This window comes from Telopea speciosissima, chromosome 1 (genome assembly GCF_018873765.1).
Source record: "Telopea speciosissima isolate NSW1024214 ecotype Mountain lineage chromosome 1, Tspe_v1, whole genome shotgun sequence".
Lineage (NCBI taxonomy): Eukaryota > Viridiplantae > Streptophyta > Magnoliopsida > Proteales > Proteaceae > Telopea > Telopea speciosissima.
In genome coordinates, this window is record NC_057916.1 from 11319088 (window position 1) to 11345012 (window position 25925).

At 39.5% G+C, this 25925-nt stretch overlaps 2 protein-coding genes across 5 annotated transcripts in view; one reads left to right on the top strand and one right to left on the bottom strand.

The window, feature by feature from the left end:
- Positions 1-9746, top strand: part of LOC122666108 (V-type proton ATPase subunit a1-like) — a 45506-nt gene extending 35760 nt beyond the window's left edge. The window contains exons 12-18 of one of the 4 annotated variants that reach the window (XM_043862236.1): positions 967-1127; positions 6742-6948; positions 7086-7269; positions 7368-7451; positions 8392-8585; positions 8673-8732; positions 9215-9347. In XM_043862236.1, the coding sequence (XP_043718171.1) occupies positions 967-1127; positions 6742-6948; positions 7086-7269; positions 7368-7451; positions 8392-8585; positions 8673-8732; positions 9215-9221 (897 nt within the window). In that variant the 3' untranslated portion in view covers positions 9222-9347. Of the gene's footprint in view, positions 1-966; positions 1128-6741; positions 6949-7085; positions 7270-7367; positions 7452-8391; positions 8586-8672; positions 8733-9214 lie in introns of all 4 variants that reach the window. The other 3 variants (XM_043862220.1, XM_043862230.1, XM_043862245.1) reach the window with 3 other exon arrangements.
- Positions 9747-13071: 3325 nt separating this feature from the next.
- On the bottom strand, positions 13072-15046 carry LOC122642228 (probable RNA-binding protein ARP1). The gene is made up of 6 exons (XM_043835666.1): positions 14810-15046; positions 14540-14690; positions 14306-14426; positions 13968-14010; positions 13578-13812; positions 13072-13221 (listed from the first exon to the last, which is right to left on the bottom strand). The coding sequence occupies exons 1-6, from the start codon at positions 15011-15013 to the stop codon at positions 13202-13204; spliced, it is 774 nt and encodes a 257-aa protein (XP_043691601.1). The 5' UTR covers positions 15014-15046; the 3' UTR covers positions 13072-13201.
- Positions 15047-25925: the final 10879 nt, after the last annotated feature.

The following is a 25925-nucleotide window of genomic DNA, read 5'->3' on the forward strand; positions in this document are numbered from 1 at the left end:
CAGCGCCATGACTCCTGAAGAGCTCCTCGAGACCTTCGATTTGATATATGATTCGCCCCATTTCCCCCTAATACCTCCGACCACTCTGGGTGGACTTCTGCTGGTCCGGCTGGCTCAAGAACTCATCTGATATCTCCTCTACATCACTGAAATAAGAAAAAGGAATCCAATGGGGTTTTATCCATTGAAATGCTGTCCATTAGCCTGCATGACTAACCCTCTTTCCCCTGAGTCTTCTCCATTAAGTTTCATGGATCCTTCATTGTCACTTAACACCGTCAACCCAAGGACAGTCCCTGCCAGAACTCTTTCTATTTACCCATAATAGAACCAATTCGATCCCTTCTTCCACCATTTTATTTCAAAAAACTATGGCCTCTCTCTTAAATCCTAAACTAAACCTTCCAGCACCATCCCCTGAAAATCCTAACCCTAATATCAGTATTGTCACTTCTCAATTAGTATCTGAACCTTAAAGCTTTCGCTCTCCTGCTTTTCCCCTATATCTATTGTTGCTATTCTAGGGTAATTTGGATTTCCCCCCCTTCTTTCTGCACTGAAATCATTGTGGAAGCCTAGTGCAGCATCATTGAATCCAGCTACTAAAGGCAAAAGCTTATGGAGAATTTGCAATCTGTTAAACTAGCATTTTGCTCCCTTATAATGAAATTATGAACATTAATTCAAGGGAAAGATAAGGATATTGGGACTTGAATTTTTTCCCAGAAATTGAGAGCAAGAAGGGAATGAGAGAGTTCTTTTTTTTTCCTGGCGTGATGATATCTGTATTTTCTTACAACAAAATCCATGAATGAGAACATTATCTATAACTGCATGATGATGTCTGCATTCTATTACAATGAAATCTATAATCTGAACATTAGCCATTACTGAAATGCATGAAGTCAATCAAAGATGGCATGCATAGTTTTGGAGAATGTGACTTACATATTGTTTTTCTGTCAGAAACTTGGCAGCTTTATGGAGTTGGCTGTTGGTGGGCGCTATGTAGTCCTTCTAATGGCTTTGTTTTCTATCTACTGTGGGTTGATTTACAATGAGTTTTTCTCTGTTCCGTTTCGTATGTTTGGTGAGACTGCTTACAAATGCCGTGATCCTTCATGCAGGTATAGGCTGTTGCTTAATAATTTTTCGATATTCTGAATCAAGAACTGTTTCTTCCATCAACTATTGACATAGAAACTTTACAAATATGATCTTTGACATTTTCCTGTTCTTCTACCTTATGCTCCATTTGGTTAGAAGTGAATCCTTTTTTTTTTTTTTTTTTGAGAAAAATTTGAATTGAAGTGATGTTAAGTGAAATTAAATAAAATTTTCACTGATAATGTGAAGAGAGGTAGAACGGAGAAAGAGAAAGCAAACTTATGTTAGGAATGGAAGTGGGGACAAGTTCTTTGAGTTTACTTCATGTTTAGCTATTTATGTTCGCTTCACTATAAACCTAATGGAACCTAGTACCTTTATGAACATCATAAAGAGAATGAAATTTTGACCATTAGTCATTGAAGAAATCTTTGGGAGAGAATAATGACTTGTGTCAATGTGACACAGGTCAGCTTTATTTATAATAGAAAATAGAAGAATCTAGAACGGGAACAATTACAATATTATCCCTAGGACAATTTTACCCTTGAAACCCATATTACAACACTCCCTCTCAAGTTGGTGCATGGATATCACACATGCCCAACTTGGAAATAACAGACTAGAAAATTTTACTACTAAGACCCTTGGTAAAGACATCTGCTAATTGATCTGCAGATTTAACAAAGGGTATACAAATAAGTCCTTGCTCAATTTTTTCCTTGATAAAATGCTGGTCGATCTCCACGTGCTTGGTTCTATCGTGCTGTATCGTATCGGAGATATGTATCGACCGGTGCAGAAACACATGAAAATGATCAAAATACACATGAAAATACACCTTTGGACACAAAACAATATAAACAAGCAATATATGTCATATATCATGCATATACACTGAGAATTGTGAATAATGTATAACTAGACAAGTGCGGCACTTTAAAATTATTATAAAAGATGAGATTTCTTACAAGCATAGTCACTCTATTGCCATAAAGAATGTCGGGGTGGATCAAACTCATGTCTGTAAGGGTCTTCAAGAATAAGAGCAACTAGAATGATGTTGTGTACTGACCGAATATAAGCACAATACTGACCCTTAAGGAAGCCATTTTCGGTTTTGGGTGAAAAATGGTAGATTTGAGTTCAAATCTCTGCAAATGTATACAAAGCATGCATCTAATAGTTAGTTGAGCCTATTCTCCTTGAATCATAGCAAAAAAAAAAAAACTAAAATGCAAGATTTGAAGCAAAAGATCAAGGTTTTTGAAAAAAAAACCTACCTTTCCCTTCAAGTGTTGAGTATATCTTGTATTCCAAGGATTCGAGTGCGATGTGGATCAGACCCGACCCGACATATTTTGTGGCGTGACCCGAAGGGAGAAAAAGTTGAGATTTAGTTCGTGATGCGAGGGTTCTGGTTCGTGTTTGGTGTAAAATGTGAAAAAGGCATGTGTATCTATACATTTAAAAACACAAACAAATGGTAATATTAGTACGTATTGAGTGTATCAATACGTATCGACCATATCGTATCGTATCGACATGTATCAATCGATACATATCGATACACTCGATACAATACAATTTTTTAAAAAAAGAGACGTATCGGTCAGTATCGTATTGATACTGACTGATATAATACAATACAGACCGATACTTTAATCCATGGTTCACACCATAAGTCTGTGTATACCCCTTGGCAACCAGACGGGCTTTAAGCCGCTCAACAGAACCATCCCGAAGGTAATTTAATTGTGTAAACCCAACGACACTTGACAAGTTTCTCATATAAGTCATAAACTCTATTCATGTTTTTCTCTTGTGAATAGGTATCCTTCAAATCATCCCACGCACCTTTAGCAGTGGTGTGAAACATCACGTTTGCAGCAATCTTTGGTTCCATGCTGTTCCACAACCAAATCAAAGTAATGGCATTGTCTTGCATCCAATCCTCATAATCTTTTGAATTGGAGGCAGGTGGATCGGAGGTAAGATACTTGAGTTTCTTCTTGGCCATAATGTAAACCTTCTCAGCTTGAGCCCATAGCAAATAATTCGAACTCCCTTTCAGCTTGATAGAGGTAATAATGACATTCACAGTGTCAGTTTGAGATGTAACCACTGGATTATTTTTGTTCTCTCCCATAGCACCAATAAAACCAGTGAAAAAAAAATACAAGGGAACAGCCAGCCAATGATAGGGCAGCAACCAAATAATTGGCACAGATCACCAACTGTAGCATCCAACAATAGGGCAGCAATCACACAATAATAATGGAACACAAATCACCAACTGGAGCAGGATTCCAGAGTAATAAGCAGCAGAGAAAAATAAAAAAAGACCCGAATTCAAGCTTGGAACCAGCAGAACCAACCAAATAACCCAAAACAGAGCACTTGCGGCAGTTATAAGGGAGATTTTGCAGAACTTACAATCAGCAGGGTAGAAGGACCTGATATGATGATCGAAGCTAGTACCTGGAGAGGGGAATGAAACCTCAAATGATCAGGTTGAGGAAGTAAGCTGAGCAGAAACTGTGAAGCCAACTGTAGGGCTAAAAAAGGCTCAGAAAACAGAGCAGCCACTGGTGTATATGAAGAAAAACCAAAAGCAATTGGTCAGGCCACCAAACCAGAGTGAAAAACAGGTCGAGTCTGCCTTTATGCAGGTACAAATAGTCCTCCAAAACTCAGAAATAGAGGATACAAAATTTTCGAAGAAACTCCATTCTTTTGAATTCTGAAAAGGGAAGCATGACTATTGCAGAAAATAGAAACCTTCCCATCCTCCAATCGAAACTTCAAGGGAAGGTCTGCACATCACCAACAACTATCACTAATAAATACTCCATTCATATGTAAAAGGAGTCTTCAATCCATCAACTAAAAATAGCAGCAATTGGTGGCTGCACACCAGAAATCCAAAACCAATAGGAGGAGAATCAGCAGAAGGAGATTAGGGAAGAACTTCCTGCTGATTAGAAGAGCTCTGATACCATGTTAGAAATCAGAATCTAACTCATCAGCAGAAGAGATAAGAAGAAGGAGATGAAGCACACTGCCGAGAGAAGGAAAGGCAGCCTGCGATAGAAGGTCTATTGCAGGTTCTGGGTTCTATTTATAAACGAGACATGTAAATTTAGGTAAGTTGGTTAGGGGTTTATAATGAAATTACCCCTAAGCCCTCACCTATTACATCTTAAGATTCTTAACAAATAAAGACATAAAATAAAGAATATAGAACCCCAAAAACCCAAAATAACAATGACAAAACTACCCCTAATTCTCAACAGATTCCATCATTGTCTGAATGGAATTGGTAGCGGTAGTGAGGGTATCAATTTTTGCATCAATTTCGCCTTATATCAGTTGAGCTGTTGGGAATCCCACCATTGTCTACCATGGTTAAGATGTGGATACAACAACAACCTCAACCTTATCCCAACTTAATGGGGTCGGCTACTCATCCAAACAAAACAAGTAGGGAAAACTTAGTTAGAAACTCACTTGTTCATTAAATCCCCAAAATAAATTTAAATAAGGAAATAAGGCACTCTTTAATTCTTAAATATCACTATGCCATTCAGCACTAGGTTATAATTAAAATTTAAATTCTGCACATAATGGTATAAAAAAAAAGAATAGTTAAAAATTTACGGAATTGCCCTTGAGGTGTAAAATTTACAAAATACCCTTGATGTGTTAAATTATGAAAATACCCTAGGCATAAATAATTAATTATTTATCAACACTTTCAGGCTTTCAAAATTCTGGGGTATTACATGGTGCACTTTTTTTTTGAACTAATTCCATGGTTTCGGTGGGTTTTTGACCTAGTTAGGTCATGAAACTTGGTATACAGCCTATTTTGGGCCATTTAAACACAATGACACTATCAGATTTTGAAAAATCAAAGTTCAAATAGGAGTTTGACTTAGTGGGAAACTAGGACAGACACTTATTTATGCCAGAAACCAGGACACACTTATTTATGCCTAATGTCATTTAAGTAAATGAAACCATTTACTTAAATGATATTAGGCATAAATAAGTGTCTGTATACCAAGGTTTCCTACCAAGATCTTGACCTCAGCCAAGACAGTGTATATCTCCCATTTCGCTCCTGGTTTCGTCTCGGAGTTTCAAAATACCGAGATATTTCTGAGATCTCGGTGAGACCTTGTTCCATGGGGTACCGTTAGGGTGAAAAGAAAAGGAAACAGTAATGTTACTTAGCAGAGGGAAAAGAAAGATTGATGGAGAGGAAGATGGATCCTTCGGCTCTGATATCAAATTGGTAGAGGGCCAGTTAGAAGTAGGGAAGATTTCTGAGAAGAAACTTTGCAGGGGGAGGCAACCACACATTCACATAGTCACGTAGGCAAACCCAATATTTTTCTATTCAATTCATTGTTCATCTCGTTGAATACATGCAAGTATTTAAAGAGAAAATCAAAGACTCCTAGTTAGACTCAAACTAAAATAACTTGTAACCAAACTCTATCTATGTCCTACATATTCAACTCAAACCAAATAAAGACGTAAAAATACACTGCTAAATAACTACTTCCAACCCTTAGTGGACCAAAAACCTGGGTTGGACCAGCTCCCTCTAGGTTTGGGTTTCCAAACTCGGTCATGCTGGTCCAACTAGTCAAGTGTTACTGCATCAGCAAGCCATGTAGAAGAGTCCAAACATCTTTCTATAAACCCTGGTTTCTAGAAGAACCAGGTTTGAACCATCCTTGAAGTGCAGGATTGGTCTGAACCAGGGGAACAAAAACCAAACCAAAGCAAAGGAAAATTTATTCTTCTTCTTTCTGCTGAAAATCTGCATCAATCATTGTCATGTATGTAAAATGAGAAAAACCTGGGACTAAGAGTTTAACTTTCTCCTTAATTCCTGCCATAGAAATTGGCATTAAAAACTTAGGGGCCACTTGCAGTTATTGATCAATATCTAGAAAAAAATGATCAATTATTTAGGTTATGAACCTAACCATTTGTGAGCAGTATATGATTTCAGGAATGAAATGAATATAGATGTTTTTGTCTCCATTGATTTTCTCTGGAACTGTTCCCTTGTTGATTCCAGGAGCTGATAATTGCGATATTAATTTGTGAATGTGCTTCTTATGTATTCTAATTATCTGCTAAATTTTGAACGGGGATTAGTCTCATAGTAAGCTTGAGAGCAATCTCTTATTTTGGCATTTGCAATTTATTTGATTTTGTATCTTATCATGATATGTTAAGTTATTTGATTTTCTTAGAGCATTTTCTTTACTCCTGATTATTGAATTTTTAGGCATCTATTTTACTTGCTTATCGTAATCTCAATTTAACATGCCAATTGCACTAATGGCTTTTCTTAATTTTCTTTCTAGACTTCCACTTAATCACCTTTTTTTTCTTTCATACACATGGTTTCAGCCCTGTCATGCTGCACTTTACAGTTTACACACCTGAACTATTGCCTATGTTTCCATGATCACCTTGTTGTATCTATCCACTTGCATGGATGTATTTTGATTTATTGATCTACCTCAGTTATTTTCTTCTTTTCTAGTATCTTCAGTGTTTTTAAACTTGAGTTTTTTTCTGATAATTAATTTCATGTGCTTTGATCAGTGATGCACGTACAACAGGTCTTATCAAGTACCGTGATACATACCCATTTGGTGTGGATCCCAGCTGGCGTGGAAGTCGTTCAGAGCTGCCTTTTCTGAACTCCCTTAAAATGAAGATGTCTATATTGTTTGGTGTGGCTCAGATGAACCTAGGAATCTTATTAAGTTACTTCAATGCAAGATTCTTTCGCAGCTCTTTGGATATAAGGTCCTCCTCTCTGTTTTACAACCCCCCCCCCCCCCCCTTTCTTTTCCTTCTTTCCTTTAAATCTTGCAAGTTATTTCTCTGTCTTCTTCCAAAAGGGCATTAGAGAAGAGATTGGTGATTGTATATTTTATTTATAGGTATCAATTTGTCCCACAGATGATCTTTTTCAACAGCCTCTTTGGGTATCTTGCACTTCTCATTGTCATAAAGTGGTGCACAGGGTCTCAAGCAGACCTATATCATGTCATGATTTACATGTTCTTGAGCCCCACTGATGATCTTGGTGATAATCAATTGTTGTGGGCTCAGAGACCATTGCAGGTGTTGGCTCCTAATCTTACATTCTATTTAATTTGGTGCAAGTATGATCTTGATATTTTATTCCATGTTTCCTGAATCTTATCTTATTCTTCTCACAGATCTTGCTGTTGCTTTTGGCTGTTATAGCTGTTCCTTGGATGCTTTTTCCAAAACCTTTAATTTTGAGGAAGATTCATTTAGAGGTAACATGGATGTTGGACTCACTTAGGTGATGCATCTTGGATATAATGTTTGAAAATTTTCAAACCTCAATTATCTGGCTTGTCGGCTCTAGGATTGGAATTTCTTAATTATTTTTCACGTTTGCTCTTTTTTGTTCCCATTTTTACTTTTCCTTTATTTCTTTTTCTTGGTGGTTCATTTATTAAACGCCATTTCTATGATTTTGTTGATCCCCATACTGAATCTTGCAAGTTTTTCTTTTTGATTTATTAGAAGTATTCCCTTGCATCTTCAATAGTGGTTTATTTAATGAATTTTGTTTTCATTTATCGACACTGAAAGATTTGGACATGTAGGTAAGATTTTGGTTTTTCTAATTCCCAATATAATACATGAATCAGACAAATATTTGAAAGATTTCATGGTTTCTGGAGGTGTTTGGCTTAATCATATTAATGAGAGATGGAATTGAATTTCTTTTGGGTACCAGATAAAGTTAAATTACAGGTTTCCTCTAAGATTATTTCATGATTATCGATAGTTATGAAAGCTTTTGTGAGTGTGTTTGTTTTAATTTTTCCTCCCCGAAGGAGAAAGGTTGGATCGGAGGGGGGGGGGGGGGAGGATGAAAGTGGGATTCAAAGTTCGAGCCCAGGCCTCTGAGATGAGCCCCTGTTGGCTTTGCCAGTGCAACACTCAGGCATCTGGATGATCAATCTAGTTAATTATTGCATAAAATCTCTGGAGGGAATTCCTGAAAACTGCATTATGCCTGTTTAGGTACTTTGTAATGCTGACCAATGTCCGTTTCTTTAATCCTGACTGTTGATTATATAGGTCTTCATGTGAGAGAATTATAATCGTTTATACTTTTAAAGTTAAAAGCAAATGAGACTCTGCCTGAAGGACCTGAATATTTACGGAACTTGTTTCTGATTTTCTCTCTGTGGATGTTTCTAGAGATTTCAAGGTCGTACATATGGGCTTCTAGGCACATCCGAGATGGATCTGGATGTGGAACCCGATTCTGCACGGCAACGTCATGAGGAATTCAATTTCAGTGAGGTCCTTGTGCATCAAATGATACATGCCATTGAGTTTGTTCTAGGTGCAGTCTCAAATACTGCTTCTTACCTTCGGCTCTGGGCTTTAAGGTACAGAAAAATCTTGCTTCTTGTTTCCCTTCTCATTTCCATTTTAATTATGTTGTTTGCCTGATGTACTCTGCTCTGCTTTAACAGCTTAGCCCACTCGGAGTTATCAACTGTGTTCTATGAGAAAGTCCTCCTCCTTGCATGGGGGTAAGTTCCAACTCTTCTACGTTGTGCTCTTGAAACTTACTCCCTAGTTTTTGCTCGTCTTTATTGTTGCATGGAACATGGATTGTAAGATGGCACTTCTGCAGTTCCACTTTATAGTAGAAAAAAAAAAAAAAAACAAACAAATACTGGAGTCTAGAGGCAATATTTTCAGTGGGTTCTCGGGCAGGGTTTTGTAGTGTTTGGCTGTCTGATGTGCTTAAATGAGATGTCAATTCCACTAGGTGTGAGGGAAGTTGTATCATGCACACTCGATAATCAACTTAGCATATATGTGAATCTGCTTGGCCCAGCGGACATTCTGAATATATGACTACAAACCTTATGGTTTCCCAAGTTCAAATAGAAAATTCTCCTTGGTTCTATGCAAAGTTGCAAATGTGTGTGATGGTACATGCACACATCAGTTCTATGCTGATATTGGATATTCATAAATTGGTGCAATTTGATACTTACTGATTCAGATGCTGATAATTGTGGCAGGTTTGACAACATACTCATCCGATTGGCAGGGCTTGCAGTTTTTGCATTTGCCACTGCCTTCATATTACTCATGATGGAAACCCTCAGTGCTTTCCTCCATGCTTTACGTCTTCATTGGGTGGAATTCATGAACAAGTTCTACTATGCCGATGGCTATAAGTTCAGACCCTTCTCATTTTCCTCCTTGGCAGATGAGGACGATTGAGCCTCTCTAATTTCCTTGAAGGAAACCATACTTTTGTTTCTCATTATCTTGGAAAGGAAGTTTTGAGAGGATGAAATTGAAATCCATTGACAGCAGTGAACTAATTTCGCTCAGTCAGCTGGAAAGAATCCGGTGCAGACTGCAGAGGATGCCTCCACTTTGATGCGTGTTTCGCAGCTCTACTTAGAAATGTATATCCCCTGTATAAATTGTATGGGAGGTGCCGAGTATAGAGAAGTACAGGTTCTACAGTAGGAAGTAGGTAATCTATAATTGTGCTCCTGTAAATTTTTGTTTTAATTTTAATCCCCCTCTCCGCCTTTTTTTTATTATTATTTTTGTATCTCCAATATTTCCTGCGTGTCACTTCTGCAGAGAAGCAGATTTTTGAAAATTTTCACCCAGGGATAGTTGTGCGTTTTGCAGAAATGTAGCCTTGCAGAGTTTTCTTTTGATTATTTTGTTCTTTCCCACTTAGAATTGAGGTTTTGTATCAACATATTCTTACAGGTTCAACTCTTAATTTTTGTAAATGAAAACCTGAAATGAACATATTTATATATATATACCAATGGAATTCTTATCCTCTTTAGTTATTTGTGATTGATAATAATGGTATCTATTTGAAATTTTTGATAAATATAAAACCAAAAAGAGGTTTCAAGATGTTAATTCACGTTTCTATAGCCTCCCTTTCTTGTTCTCTTGAATAAAGATTCGGCCTTGCTCGGATAATCTATATCACACCAACATCTATCTCCTGCCTTGGGATGCATGGTTGAAGAAAAAAATTTGTACTGATATAATTGAAAGTAATTAGTGTATTGTAGTAATAATTGAATGGGAAAAAAGAAATTAACCTCTATTACTCAAATGATCAGACGAAAAACAGGTAGGTTAAGTATGGGCGATAACCCTAATATGGTCAGTGGTAACAGGCGCTCTTTTGTTTTTAATGGAAGAAATGTAATTATATTTGTAGACAGAAAGCAACTACTTAAAATCCCATAAAAAGTCATCCGATGGGCTTTTAATTATTTACCTTGTCGGCCGTCCTATCAGTTAGCCTAGCAAGTTTTTTATGAATATGTGTAATAGATCAAGCAGTAAAACTCGGGGTTGGATTCCTTTACCAGGTTAAGTCCTGCTTGGATTTCTTTCAGTTCTGCTTTTGCTGCACATCTCCAAGTTTTGCAGACTACTGAGTGAATTTGAGTTGAACTTTGTAAGATTAGAAGAGCAAACCATCCAATAGAACCAGACGATATGTATGTAGCGTCAGAAACAAACATCGATATGAGTAACATTGTCTCTCATTATTCATAATCCCTTCAAACCATTTAATTGAATCAAACCACACTACATCTTTACCAAAAAAAGATGTTTAACCAATAGATGTTGAATCAGATGTGGTTTTTGTTAAGTTGAACGAGGGGATGCACTCTTTTAAGTGAAAGTTGGTTGGAAACATTTTCTATATAGAAGAGGGAAAAGGAGAAGGCAAACTTTGGCTTATTTCTAATGGTGATTCCCTAGGGCTGATCTTCAAAGTGAAGAAGAAGATGAGCGAGAAATTGCTTATGTTTTAGGATTGTAGGACGGTGATGCTTCTTCTGATGAAGAATGAATTACTGGAAATTCTACATAATGCAATATTATAAGCTGGAACATGTATAGGTTGTAAACATGGGGGCAGGGAGCGGGGGGGGGGGGGGGGGGTTGGGGAGAAATCACTTGAAATGATCTTGAGTTATTCCCTAAAGTTCATACTAGATTTTACAATTTGTAAACACAATATGGCGGGTGATTTTCAAATTCGCAAAATAACAAAAGGGGGAAAACTTTTCTCTAGGTGATTTCTGAATCCTCCCAACCTTCATTCACCTGTTTAGTATCATGCAATTCGCTATATAAGCCTCATTCATAGAAATCTCTATTAGTATTTTTTTTTTGTGTGGTAAAATCTCTATTAGTATTTCTCATTAGAAACAATGGGTAAGTTCATCTGTCGATGCTCATATATAATCTTATTTCTAGAAGATCAAATATTATGCATGGTTACTGTTCCTCTAGTAGTGTAAATAGTTTTCAAATATTATGCATGATGATTGTTCCTCTAGTAGAGTAAATAGTTTTTCCATCAGTTATTTTGATGTTCTCTCATTGTTGATGAACCATGCAAGGAATTGATTTGTGTTTGAATTTGATAGTTTGGAGCTCCATGGCATTGTCATCACACATTCTCTCCTCTTTGACCATATGGATCCAATTGTATACAAATCGTGACACTCCCTTTCGTACGCATGTTGGCTTGGTGTGAGAGACGTCAATACACGTGGGCAGCATGTAAAGGAAAAAGAAACACAACCCAACCCCCCCCCCCCCCCTTTTGACAATGTGGGGATGCATGCCCATTGCTTCTCACATCTTGACCATGCGAGTCTTACACTGACACTCTCCTCCCTTATCATGTAGGTCCCCTTGTTGACAAAATTGTTTCACACCGTGATTGATCTAACTTGAGAGATTCCCCTCATATTGCCGACATGGGAACTCTCTCCTATAGAATAATAACTAACAAGTACAAAATACAAGAAATTTTTTTTTTGTAAGACCCCAGATTTGAAAGATTTTAGGGATTGTTTAATAGTTATTGAGCAATTGTAGGACCCCGGCCGGATCACCAAGGGGAGGGGGGTTCCTCTAAATGGGTGTTCCTGGTCCCCTTGATGTGCCTGCTCTTATTAAAGAAGGGAAGTGTTCATAGATTTAATACAACACTTAATATCCTCATGTTCAGAGAATCCTTTCCCTTAGTATCTATACAAATCAATAGGTTTGCTGAAAGGACACCAAGTCCTTCATTAGTACCTAACACTCTCCAACAAGAGGGACACGATTGACAGATGAACATTTTTTGGAAAAAAGAATGCTATCCGGGAGTGTGGCCTACGCCAGCACTCCCATGAGTCTATCTCTCTCCTCCTCATATGAAAAAGACACCTCTACCTCCTTGTATTGAGGAAGAGGGAGATGGAGACACAGACAGAAAACTGCTTCCCAACATTTTTAGACCAATCTACCATGTTGAGAGTGATCTTCACTACATAACTGATTAACAACTTTAGTACTCTGCACGCTATCATGGAGCCCCAGTCACTAACTTTGCCATTCCATCACAAAGGTCGATTCATATATATATATATAGAGAAGCAGTTCTCTGTCCGGACTATCTCTCTCCTCCTTAAAACAAAGGGGCATAGGTGTCTTTTCACATGGGGAGGAGAGAGATAGACTCATGGGAATGCTGGCATAGGCCACACTCCCGGACAAAAAACTTTTTCCCATATATATATATATATATAAAAGAGAAATTCTTATTTGAAGAGGCAAGTTCTAATAATTTGAATGAAGCCAGTACATGCTTACCATAAAATATAAGAGGTAAACAGAGCTGTTACATTACAATTTTTTTCTTTGCTTTTCTTGGGTAGCTTGCATCTCTAGTTGAGACTTTGAGATAATGGTTAGAGAGAATGAATGAATCATATAGAACCCTAAATAAGGACTCTTCGGGAATTAAAAAAAATAAATAGAGAGAGAGAGAGAGAGAGGAATCCCATTAACAGAAACTAAACTATGCTTGTCCTGATTCTTGAATAGCATCAGCAGCAATCTCCTGTCTTCCTTTTGGTTACTTAGAACTTTCTTTCAAGAATTTTGGACCTCCTTTTCTAATCCTCTCCACCTTGGGTCGCTGTACCTATTCCACAGCCAAACAAACTGTTTGTATATATCAGTTACAATATTGAACTTACTCCAGCCAACCCAAAACCTTAATAAAGCTTGGGCCTAATCTAATCTGGTACTTATATATATCGTATCCTCGCGTCCAAACAGGCCTTAATATGAACATGTGTTAGTGTCAGAACTCATAATCCCCGATAAAGAAAATGATATCGTGCACCCCCATTGGCATGAATGAAGCTCCACGAACTCCCAATGACCCTTACATGTTTTGACTTTTCTTTAAACAAAAGGCCCTGATTCGGTACGACGGCAGGGTATGACTATCGGATACCGGATACAAAATAAACGAGATCGTAAAAATAATAGTAGGGGAAGGGTAGGGTGATTACCTGCATTAGGAGCAATGGAAGGAGGCTTGGATATGAGAGTAGGGACGGTCGTGATGGGGCCAGCTGTCGTGGGTGGGTACATGTGAGTAGGTACTCCCATTGTCTGCGATTGATGGAAGTGGTAGAAAGGATACACCGGCATCACACTGTTGGAGTTCAACATCCGTTGTCCTCCCCCAGGTCCATATGAAAAGTGAGCCCCATTCACGTACGCACCTCCCGTGTAGCTTAGTTTCTGATCACCAATCATCATTTAGCCACGTCAGTCTCTAGGGTTAGTTACCCACCCAAGGGACCCCACCTAAAATTTAAAATTTAAACCAAATTTTACAATAGCCATGTGGACCATCAATCGACTATGGGTCCCACATGCCATCCTTAACGACTTACCGGATTGTAGCCATAATCTGCGGCGATGTAAGCGGGAGAGTACCTGAGGGACGAAAATGCCACAATGTTACGCTTTGATCATAACTAAAGCAAATCAAACCAACAACTGCCTAGCTGAGTTGGTGAATCGTGGTGTATTTCATGTCCATGCTCACTAGGAGGTTTCGAATTCGAATCTCTTGGTTGGTACCTTATCCCTTCACCGGTTCGATCCCCCCTCCTCTATACAAAATATATATATAAAGCTCCCAATTCCAAAAAAAATTAAAGCAAATCAAATCAAATCCATCCGTTAAATCAAGATCTAGCAGAAAGAGAAGGCATTCTTTTGCAGTTACCCGTAGTAAGGAACGGCTTGATGGTGATGGTGGTAGGGAGAAGCCAGTGTGCCCGCAGGGTAGTACCACTGCACTTGAGTCGCAGGTGTTGATGACGTGGACCTTGCTCCAGCGTTAGATCCTATATCAACCATCAATTCAAGTGGAAATCTCAACTTAAAAGAATTGCTATAGGAGAATGAATGGCATTCCGGTAAATAATAGTGAACAGAAGGGGGTCAAAAAAGAAAGAACCTTGTAGTTGCAGGGGTGGAGTGGAGGAAGGGTTGGACCTGGGGCGACGAGCCCCAAGCGAAGCCAAGTTGCAGTTGGATCGGCGGCCGTTGATCACCGGTGTCGCGTCCTCGCACGCCTTCTTCGCGGCTTCAGCTTCCTTGAACGTCACCTGCAAGAAGAAAATCAAATCTCCTCGAAAACAGTCACAGATGACAGATCCGATCCATTCCATGGCCATTGAAGTTGTATAATTAGACTTATTTAAGTTGAGCGGTGGAGGAGACTTACGAATCCATAGCCCTTGGAGCGACCGGTGATCTTGTCGGCGATGATAACTGCCTCCAGGATCTCGCCGTACTTCTCGAAGTGCTCTCTCATGGTCTCCTTCTGAGTCTCCCATGCCAATCCCCCTACGAACACCTTCGTCAGTGTCGTATCCCCGAACTGCCCCATACTGTTGTTGTTGTTGTTGTTGTTGTTACTCATCGTCATTGTCTTTCTTCTTCTCTCCGACAACAGTGAACACCGCAATCGCCTCCCTCCGCTGCTACGAACTCTTCTTCTTCTTCTTCTACTCCAACTCTACCATAGATCCTTTAAGTGAGAAAAGTAAAACAAAGAGAAGAGATTGAGAAGGTAGAAGTGGGGAGGCAACTGTAGAGGGATATATCAAGTAACTCCAGAGGAGAGGGAGGGATGTACAGCTCGGGAAGGAAATTAAATAAGCAGAGAAAACACAAAGACAGACAGGCGGACAGATAGACCTTTGGTTAACCCCCAACGTGCTCTGGTCTGTGACACCACCACCCTCCCTCGTCTTTTCACTTCTCTCTCTCTCTTCCTATGTGACCGCGTCTACTACTACTATATATTAAATGTTGGAATGTTTCCATGTGTTGCACCGTCTTTCCCCATTATGAACATTCAAAGGGAATGATAGATCAGGTAAAACCTGGGCCAATTGGACGGCTTAGATCGATAAAAGAAGATTCTAAGACGTTTCAAATTACAGTCTATGTTTTTGATATTATCGATTTTATGAATCGGTTAGATTGGGATCATGATGGGCGAGTGAGTGTCCCATGATTCCAATCTAACTGATTAAATTTTGTTGGTTTCTTTGGGATTCTCGCCTGTACATGCAGACACAGGAATCCTAAAGACCAGTCGACGACAGGGAGGTAAGTGCTTTTTAACTTTTAAGAAGGGGACTTTCGGTTTCGGTTTCAGGGTATTTTGAGATTCGCACCCTCTCTCGCTCTCTCTGCCTTTCTGCCTTTCTGACTTTCCATTTGGACGAAGCGGTCAAAGACCAAATCTAACAGGGTGGACTGGGACTGAGCTCTCAGAGGAGAGAGAGAGAGAGAGAGAGAGAGAGAGAGAGAGAAAACCTACACCACCTACCTGTTACTTCTACCATTGGGGCACTAAGTAGTGATATAATGAAGTGCCAGTACATAAATAATGTGGACAATGAATCACATGGCCTCACCATTTAACGGTATGGACGGTTCAGTTTTAAGAGGGAGAGAGAGAGTAGAGAGAAGCATCTATTTCTCTCATGGATAAAGAATCAAAATCTTATCCGCCATACGTAATTTAAGGTTATAAACTTATAATGAGGTTTAAAAAATAAATACCGGGATTGTTGAGCCAGAATCAGTGGAAATCGAACCCCTAACCCCCCCCCCCTCCTCCTCTTCTTAACCCTAGTTTTCGTACAGGTCAGCTAGAATCAAATTGTTCGATTTCGGGATTGGTTTTTGTCGAAACAAATATGAACTAAATGTGGAAATCGCAAACAGCCACTAGCTCGGCTGGTTGGAGGTATTGTAAATTGAGTGCATGCCCCCCACCCCCAGGAGGTCAAGGGATTGATTTTCCCGGATTGCAAATTATGCCAAAAAGGCACTCTTCTCTCCCCTCTCCCCCTGTTGTAGATTGTGGGCTTGTCTTAGTCTTTCCTCTTAGCTTGTAGTTGACTTTTAGTAAGATAGACCACCACCAATAAAATAAAATAAAGAAAAAAAGAAGAAGAAGAAAGAGTGAAAATCGATTGGTTTGGTTTGAGTACACAGTTTCAGAATCAAATTGGTTCTTGCTTCTCGCCCTGGGTATATTTTTTTTTTTTGGAGAAGGAGAATTTAATTAAATAAGGTAAGATAATTTACAGAGATGAAATCGTGTGGAAGGCTATCTATACAGAGATGTATTTCCGTGCAAGAGTTAAGGAAATTAGCAAGGAAGTTAGCGTAGGAATTGAGCTCTCGGACATGGTGAGAGAAAAAACACTACTCGAAGCCTTGGCAGAGGTCTTGGATTTCCCCAATCAAGCTAAGAACATGCCAAGCAGTATGGAAGTGCCCCTTTATCATCTGTATAGCTAGGAGAGAGTCTGACCGAATCTGGACCAGGGGGAATCACAACGACTTGGCCTTCGCTAGACCTTGTCTGATTGCTAGAAGTTCCATTTGCAGCACATTCTTATCTTCTGTTGCGCCTGCTATCGCAAAGACCGGCGAGCCCCTATAATCTCGCCCAATAGTACCATATCCTCTGATATCCTCTCTACAAGACCCGTCGCAGTTGATCGCAACCCAAGTTGGAGGAGGGGGCGGCCAAACAAGAGTAGAAGCAGTTGGGTGAGAGAACCCAGCCTCAATTTTCCATCTGCAGAAGAATTCTCTGTTATAGCTTCATCTCAGAGAAACGTGCTCTGGTTTCAAAAATGATGCTGATCAAGATCTCCTTTGGCCATCGCTCCTTTTGTTGGAAGGATCTGTTATTGCGTTCCTGCCAAAGCCGGTAGACCGAGGACCCCGGACTAAATCTCCTCACTTGTGAAACGATGGATTTTCCTTTGAAATGGAGGGTCATCCACTCCACTTCATCGTTCTAGGATGTGAGAACATCCCTCGCCCCAGGTATATTTGAATAAGGGAATAATACTAGTTCGTTGCCTAGCTGTTTATTTATTGAGAGAGGTTCTCTGAGCAAGCAGCATAGAGGAGTGCACCAGTAAAGTGCAACGAAATGAGAGAGAGAGAGAGAGAGGATCTAGGCCTAACACTAAACCATTTAATAACTCATGGATGGATTGGATTTGGGGTTTTAATCGTTTGGTTTTCATTGGGCCTACAATTGCGGGCCTGCTTTGACACTTATGAGGCCTGGCCCATGGGTAGGCGATAGGCCCTCCATGGACCATAGTCATAATATAAAAAGTCCATTCCTCTTTTATAATCATCGAGGCGCTACACTATATAAGTTAAGTATCAGTAATCAGTTAGGTACTTGACCAATATGCCAAAAGCTCTGAAGCTGATGGAACGCGTTAAATCAAGTCCTTTAACCTATCCCATACTAGGCTGGCCCAATCTAGTGCTTATACACTATAGTGGGCCCCATTAGGCACATAACAGACCACCACGCTTCCGTAGCCGTCGTCCTCGGTGGCTCTCACTCTAGGTAGCTTTCACTCTGGCGGTAGGTAGTCCTTTCCAAGCGGCTTCACTCTGCTCCAAGGTTTTTGCCTGGCGGCAGGTAGCCCTTTCTTGACGGCTTTCGCTCTACTCCAGGTAGCCATTCTCCTAGGTAGCCCTTTCGGTGATTCGAACCCTTGACCTGGTGCCCAGCTTTGATACCAAATGTTAGGTACTTGACCAATACGCCAAAAGCTCCGAAGCTGATGGAACGCGTTAAATCAAGCCCTTTAACCTATCCCATACTAGGCTGACCTAATCTAGTACCCATACACTATAGTGGGCCCCATTAGGCACATAGCATAATCCTAATCCAGGTCATGTACTTGATTCTTGGAATGAGTTTTGAAGTGTTTGAACCTCTGTGCCCCCCCAATCTTTCTGATTCTAACTTTCAAGGATCAAGAATCGTATAAATCCTGCTGAAAAGTGATTCAATGTCGTTGAGAATACTCTCATAGAACCAAGAACTATCTCTAGCTTTTTTTTCTCACTTTCTCTCTCTATTTTTCTTTGCTTTTTTAAAGAAAAATAGAGAGAGAAAGTGAAGGAGAAAGAGAACTAGAGTGACACGAAGGAATTTTTTTCGTGTACTGTTCCCTGACCGATGCGGTTCCCTAGTTCCTCTCATAAGAGGAAGGTGGACCCCACCTGGGCAGACTGTTTGGTCAGGTGTCCTGGGTGGGTCCCACCCCCTCTTGTGAGAGGAACAAGGGAACCACACCGGTCAGGAAACGTAGACAATAATTATCCGACACGAAGAATGCGATCTTTTATCTTCCTGCATTTTTTCGTCTTCCATATTTCAAGGGTACGGTTCCTTTGGAAACCTGATTCATGAAATTTGCCCATTTTGTTTGGGTTTGTTTGTTGGAATGATGACAGTGAGTGTTTTCTTGATTAACAGGGAAGAAGAAGATGAGAGGAGGAGACAAAATCGCCGAGAAATAATTCGTAAAGAACACATTACAAAATTAATTTACAAACTAGTCTCTCTAGAATTGGCCTTTTCAATGGATCCAAATTTGATTTTTGTGAAACAATGCCGCAAGGCATCTTATCTACAAAATTTTGGTCTCATTTGATTTGCAATGTGAACAAAACCCCATTTTTTTTTTCTTATTAGATCAAGATTCTAATCAGAGTCCAAAGTCTTTTTGGGTATATTTGTTATTTGGGGGAAGTTTTCATACACGGCAGTGTAAGCAACTAAGCATGCACAGTCGTGTCCCCTCTCACAAAGAGTTGGAAAAGTCATAAAACCCCACCCATTAATTAATGCCTTGAAACTTCCACCCTTTCACATACACGGTTTACACAGCCGTGTATGAAAACTTTCCCCTATTTGTTTTAAAATGGGAAGCAGTTTTCTGTCCGGGAGTGTGGCCTACGCCGGCACTCCCATGAGTCTATCTCTCTCTTCCTTAAAACAAGGTGGCAGAAGTGTCTTTTCACATGGGAAGGAGAGAGATAGACTCATGGAAGTGATGGATAGGCCACACTCCCGGACAGAGATCTTTTTCCCTAATATTTATTAGAGAAAGTTTTCTTTCACCACGAGGAAAAAGTTTCATATGACACCCCTCATTCATGTTGGCTTAAGGGAAACTCAGATACAATATATAAACATGGCTTAAGTCAAAGTCAAATATTAATTATAAACATGAGATTGGCTTAAGACTTGAGCCATGTCTAGAGTAAAATATGGAAAGTGCATTATCTATTAAAATTTTTGTTTTAACAAAACTGCCATGTCACAGTTATTGTGATGTGCTGATCAAATGATGATTTTGTGCATTTAATTGGAACACATGGCCATGGAGATAAAGTAGTAGGACGGGACGGTCATCTAAAAGAAATTAGGGCAAGATATTGTTGTTCGGTTGTATAGCGTTTCCAGCAAGGTAGGGGCTAATAACAGCATATGGACGGATCTGTTTGAATAATGTAATTTTCTATTTTCATTGGGGGGGTTGAATGGTAAATTCATGTAATTCTATTTCTGGAGAAAATTTTTTTGCTGCTACCCTTGTAGTAGGGACATTCCTGCTACAAGGCTGGCAGCCAAGGAAATGGAATAATTTACCTTCCCTTTGGGTTCATAAATACGTTCCTAAGTTTTAGTATATTCTAAAATACCTTTTATTAAGATCCTATTTCCTTGGCTGCCAGATGTTCCTGCTACTAGTGTAGCAGCAAAATTTCGTTCGTTTCTTGATATATACAGGAACCACGTTAGTGTTCTCTCTCTCTCTCTCTCTCTCTCTCTCTCTCTTATATATATATATATATATATATATGCAATTTGGATCCTCTACTACTAAGCTGCCCGGCAGGATTATGTTGCCGAGACACAGCAAAGAGGGGAATGATCGTCTTAACCTTGCTTGGACAAGGTGTTCGGACAGGGGTAAGGCGATCATTTCCCACCTTGTTGTGTCTCGACAGCACGGTCTTACCGGACAGTTGGGCAATAGAGGATCTTGATCCCTCTCTATGGTGTCTATAAACGTGGGGAGTTGTTGAGGGATAGGGTGGGTTCAATGAACTTTGGCCAAGTGAGAATCATCAGAGATTTGCATTTCTCTCTTTCTTTCTAGGAATGTTATCTCTCCGGCAGTGAATAAAGTGGGGTTTGGGTGTGGGATCGAAACGTGGCTAGCTATATAGAAAAGGGTAATTTGGTGATTTAAAAAATAAATTCACTTTGAATTAAAAGGGAAATCGAAGAGAGGACTTAATTCTTATCATCTTATGGCCGAGGGAGGAGAGGGTGTGGGGTGATGGTGTGAGCTGGAAGCGCACAGGGGTACGATGAGCTGGGTGGAGGAGACGAGGGAGACAACCTTGTTTGTTTGCATCTAATCCAATAATATTGGCAGGTAACGAGTTATCTTTTCTTTCTATTAGCTAGCCCAGCGTTAATACTCAGCATGAGGCAGAGGATTTTGGATTTTTCTCCACTGCTCTGGTTCCCCCACCTGTAAGTTTTTGTAAATATTCCCTTAAAATCATGACATATGATAATTTTTTTATTAAACGATCATGAGAGTATCCAACCTTAATCCAATTCAACTCAACCCTAACCTAGAATGAGCACGAGTCATACGGGGTGAGCTCTTCTTCATATTTTTTGGCCACTAAGCATGAACTATACAAAAATATTCTTAGTTCATGATTGGATTATTGCTTCCAACGTGACCAAAGGAGCTTCTTGCATACATTCAAATTACATAACAAAGGCTGATCCCATGCATATTCCAAATAAATATAGCTAATGGATTCTGGTCGATCCACAACCCAATCGCTTCGTGACCTCTTCTCTCAACATGGGTGCTGTCCAAAATTAAGAAAAAAAATTTGCTGCTACACTTGTAGCATGAATGTTCCTGTTATAAAATTGACAACCAATGAAATGGAATAATTTACCTTCCCTTTGGGTTCATAAATATCCTACTAGGTTTTTATATTTTTTAAAATACCTTTTAAGATCCTATTTCCTTGACTGCCAGTCTTATAGCAGGAACATTCCTCAACAAAATTTCGTCCATTGCGAACATGATCTTGGACTCGACATTGATCATGTCTCTAGATCCGACGAGAGAGTGAGAGAGAAAGGAGTCATCGAAAGTGTCACGACCGAAGTCAGAGATAAGCATGTTCTCCTCACCCACGCTGGCAGCCTTCTTGGCAACGAAAAATAAAATAATAAGAAACCAGTCCTCAATCTGAGATAGAGAGAGAGCAAAAGGTGTAGAATCCAAAAGGGCAAAAGGAGATAAAAAATGATCAGTGGTAAAGTAGTAGATCATGAATTGTTGTTTAGGTTTCGTGACCCACATGCACTTGGTTTTAGAATCCAAAAGGGCAAAAGGTGTCGATATCGAAGAGTCATATCTCTCTCTCTCTCTCTCTCTCTATATATATATATATATAGCCTTGTGGAGTTGGGATAGGGTGGGTTCAATGAAATAGTGGGGCTGGGTTGGGTTGGGTTGGGTTGGGTTGGGTATGGGGGTCGTAACGTGGCTAGCTGTATAGAAAAAAGGATAATTTGGTGATTTAAAAAATGAGTTCAGTTTGACAGAGAGAGGAACCCTCCTTGCAGTGGGACAGAGTGTGGGGGGTGGTGGCGTGAGCTGGAACCGCATAGGGGTATGAGTTGGGTGGAGGGAGGAGATGAGATGAGGGACACACTCTTGTTTGTTTTGGCCAGTGCAGCTAAATGATGTTGACACCTCCTTACTTTTCTTTTCTTTCGATAATGAATATTATTTGACATAAACATTTTTGTATTGACCACTACTACTGTGTCCGCCACCAATCCTCTGGCGCTAAAGCCCACATGTATGTACATAGGCATGGTTGGAATTTGGGGGTCGGATCCCTCTACTGCCGAGCTGCCTGTACTATAAAAAAAAAAAAAAAAAAAAAAAAAAAAAAAAAAAAAAAAAAAAAAAAAAAAAAAAAAAAAAAAAAAAAAAAAAAAAAAAAAAAAATAAAATTAATACGAGACTGAGGTGTGCTCTCCAGACACAGTAAGGTAATACAAAGACCACCTTACCCTGCCCGGCGAATGTAAGGTGGAATCTTTTTCACCGACTTGCTCTGTGTGGAGACACACGAAAGTAAGAGCAACTCGGAAGTAAAGGATCCAGATCCAGATCCAGAATTTGGAGGGTTCTGCACTACTGCTTAATTTGTTGAGAGGGGGTGGTGTTTGAGTTGGCGAGTAGTAGCCTCATACCAACACGAAATGATGGTCATCACTTGGGTTTGAGTCTTCTTGTGAGAAAGAAATCCTCTCCAATACAGCAGTGGCTTTAGCACATATCTAACGATTGGAGCACAACGCCATTTGCTCGTGTTTGCACATACAACCATGAATGGTCATGGTCATAGTTAACAAAAACATGCATTAAATTGCATTCTTGTCTTTTACCGTATTAAACGTATTTAAAACATGTTCTCATGTTTTTAGTATTTTTAAGACCTTAGACTTGTTGAACAATACTTTACTTAACTAACATAAGTGAATAACATCAAAGCCAAACCACATTGTTCAAAAAGACTTGGAACACATTTTTTTTTTTTAGTGGTGATCGTTCTGAATTTTATACTGTTTAAAATCCATATCGTGGGTTTGAATTTTTTTTTTCCATCCCCATTTTTGCTAAGTATGGTCAAGGTTCTTTCTCATGAACACGTGCACCTCAGGAATATAAGGTGGCTTTTCAACTTTTCAACTTTTCAATTTTGTTTAGGTGGAAGTTTGGTTAAATTTTTTAATGGGCTTCTGAGGTTGGTGGGCTTAGCCTCACTGGGCCAAACTTCCTCCCCTATTACCATCCACCCAGGCACATGGGGGTAGGCGCAATGACCACCCTGTCCCCTGAGTGGCAGGCCCATGTGCCTGGGGGCAGCCTGCGCTGCGGCACAAATAACATTCTCCCTCAATTTATGACACTATAATTACATAGGACAAACATGGATCTGCATATGTGACCCACCGTGTGATCTCATCAGTATCCGCTATTGATAAAGGTTCAAAATACCTTTTTTTGATTCTCATCCAATAGTTAGAACCCGTGGATTAAAAGATTCTTTCTTCATCATAGGTGAAATAAAACTCAGCCCATACTGTAGGAAAACGGTCTAAGGTAAATACAATCATCACTACCACATGGTAAATATAATGTAGGAAAACATTGCATGATGCACTTTGGTCACTGTTAGGGTATATGGAGAATTCCTAGAACAAGCCCATGTGAATGAAAGGGCAAGAGATTGATTTTAACATTGAAATTTGATATATGGATAATCCACATGGTTTTCTATTTATTTGATAAATTACAACATCTATATTTGAAAGTCAAGAAAAAAAAAAAGAAAAAAACATGATGATACAATGATTGATTTATGTGTCTATCTCTCTCCTCAAATTCAAAATTTGTTGAATTTTTTCTTTTCTTGGCTTCGAAACATAACATGTATAGAAGGAAAAATGTCAATGAATAAGAGAAATACATAACCTGTATGGGGAAAAAACCATTTTTTTATTTTTATTGCAAAGCAGCATGTATAGCTTTTCCTTATGTCCTAACTAAAGTGGTGTATAGTTTTTTTTTGGGTCAAGCGCACACACCAGCTCAAAAGGGTTAACAAACCTTTCAAGTCGCGGAGTGCAAATAAACACAACACACACCCCCCACCCACCTGATGTGAGACTAAACCCCACCTTACAAGTGGCTTATAATTGGTGATAGTGAGGGTGTTTAAATGGAACTGGAGATACTATTATAATCCATCTTGTGAATCTAGTGGTAGATATGGAATTGAATACAAACCGAAAACGAACCGAATATGAATCAAATGCTATAACTGAAGACAACTCGAAACCGAACCAAATATGAATCAAATGCTATAACTGAAGACAACTCGAAACCGAACCAAATTGAATTGGTTTGGATTGATTGACTACACAGTTTCATAATCGAATTGATTCTCGCTTCGATTTCAGTTAACACTAACAATCACTAGTAATACAGGCTCTTTTTTTTTTTTTTTTTTTGGGGGGGGGGTGTTTAAACACCAAACAGTTTACTAATCAGTTTCATTTCGGGTTTTTACCATTTGGTTTCCATTGGGTCTACAGGTACGAGCCCAGTTTGACACCTACGAGGCCCATGGGTAGACGATAGGCCTTCCATGGACCATAGACATAATATGTAGCGCTCCACTATATAAGTATCAGTAGCCCTATAAGTCTTTGTTTTGGTAGAGTTAGAGATTACTACTATGATCAAACCAGAAACTATCTCTAGCTTTCCTTCGCTGTCTCTCTCTCTTTCTATTTTTATTTTTCTTGTTAAAAACTGCATCCAATTTCCCATCTTTCTCCCTCCCTCCCTCCCTCAGCAGTAGAAACAAGAATGAGAAACAGAGAGAGAGAGAAGAATGAGAAACAGAGAGAGAGAGAGATAGTGACAGAGAACTAGAGTGACACGGAGAGAGAGAGAGAGAGAGAGATAATTCTTATTGAAAAAAACAGGGATAATTCCGTCCATTAATCCAAACCTATTTAGGGCAATGCTGATCACGTCGTGGGTTCGGGTCTTCCTTCTTGTGCAATGCTTGAGAAATGGGATTTTGCTGGTACCTGGATTGCAATATCTTTCATGTTACTTTGACCCGCAATCAAAGAATGGAATCTCAAAAGTATTCTTGAAAACATTAAAAATCTAAGAGGGTAATTGCAAGGGTATAATACTGAACCCAAAGGTGAAGTGAATTATTCCAAGTACCAGAAAAAGCGTCTCGGGACAACTTGTAATTGACTCATATCAGAGTATCAGACACAAGGTTGTTCAATTGTGTTCGCACGCGCATCAAGTATGATCATGGTTCATCCGAGATCCGGATCCTCTCCAACAAGGAGATCATTCAATGAGTGCCCAATGAGGCACCCAACGGCTGGGCTGGCTGGGACACATCCTGATGCACACTCAGTCAATGTACCCAGCCGTTAGATGCCCATTGAACACTCATTGGGCGCTCGGCTCATTGGAGATGATCCCGATCCATTCTTCCTCATGAGCACGTGCACCTCATGTGGCATGTGGGTATGCCACGAGTGGTGGGGTTAAATTTTTTAGCTATAAGTATGGTTAAATTTTTTAGGTGGGCTTCTGGTGCTGGTGGGCTTAGCCTCAATGGGTCAAAATTGCTTCCCTAATACAGAGTATGGGAGTACTGGATATAAAAGTTCCTCTTAGTTTTGACACACTTTGAGGATGGAATCTTTCCATCTACAAAATCAGATGTGTTTTCTATCAAATCAGAACCATTCTATCTTCTCCAACATCCTTGATCCATCTCTATTAAAGCTACCAAGATCGGAAATGAAAGTGGAAGATCAATAT

Bases quoted from the DNA above. Each gene is read 5' to 3' on its own strand.
- LOC122642228 (XM_043835666.1), bottom strand. From the start codon at position 15,013: ATGACGATGAGTAACAACAACAACAACAACAACAACAGTATGGGGCAG. The intron at 14,427-14,539 runs GTTCTTTCTTTT...TGGTTGATATAG, and splicing joins TCCACCCCTGCAACTACAAG to GATCTAACGCTGGAGCAAGG. The intron at 13,222-13,577 runs GTAATCACCCTA...ATATACAAACAG, and splicing joins TTCCATTGCTCCTAATGCAG to TTTGTTTGGCTGTGGAATAG.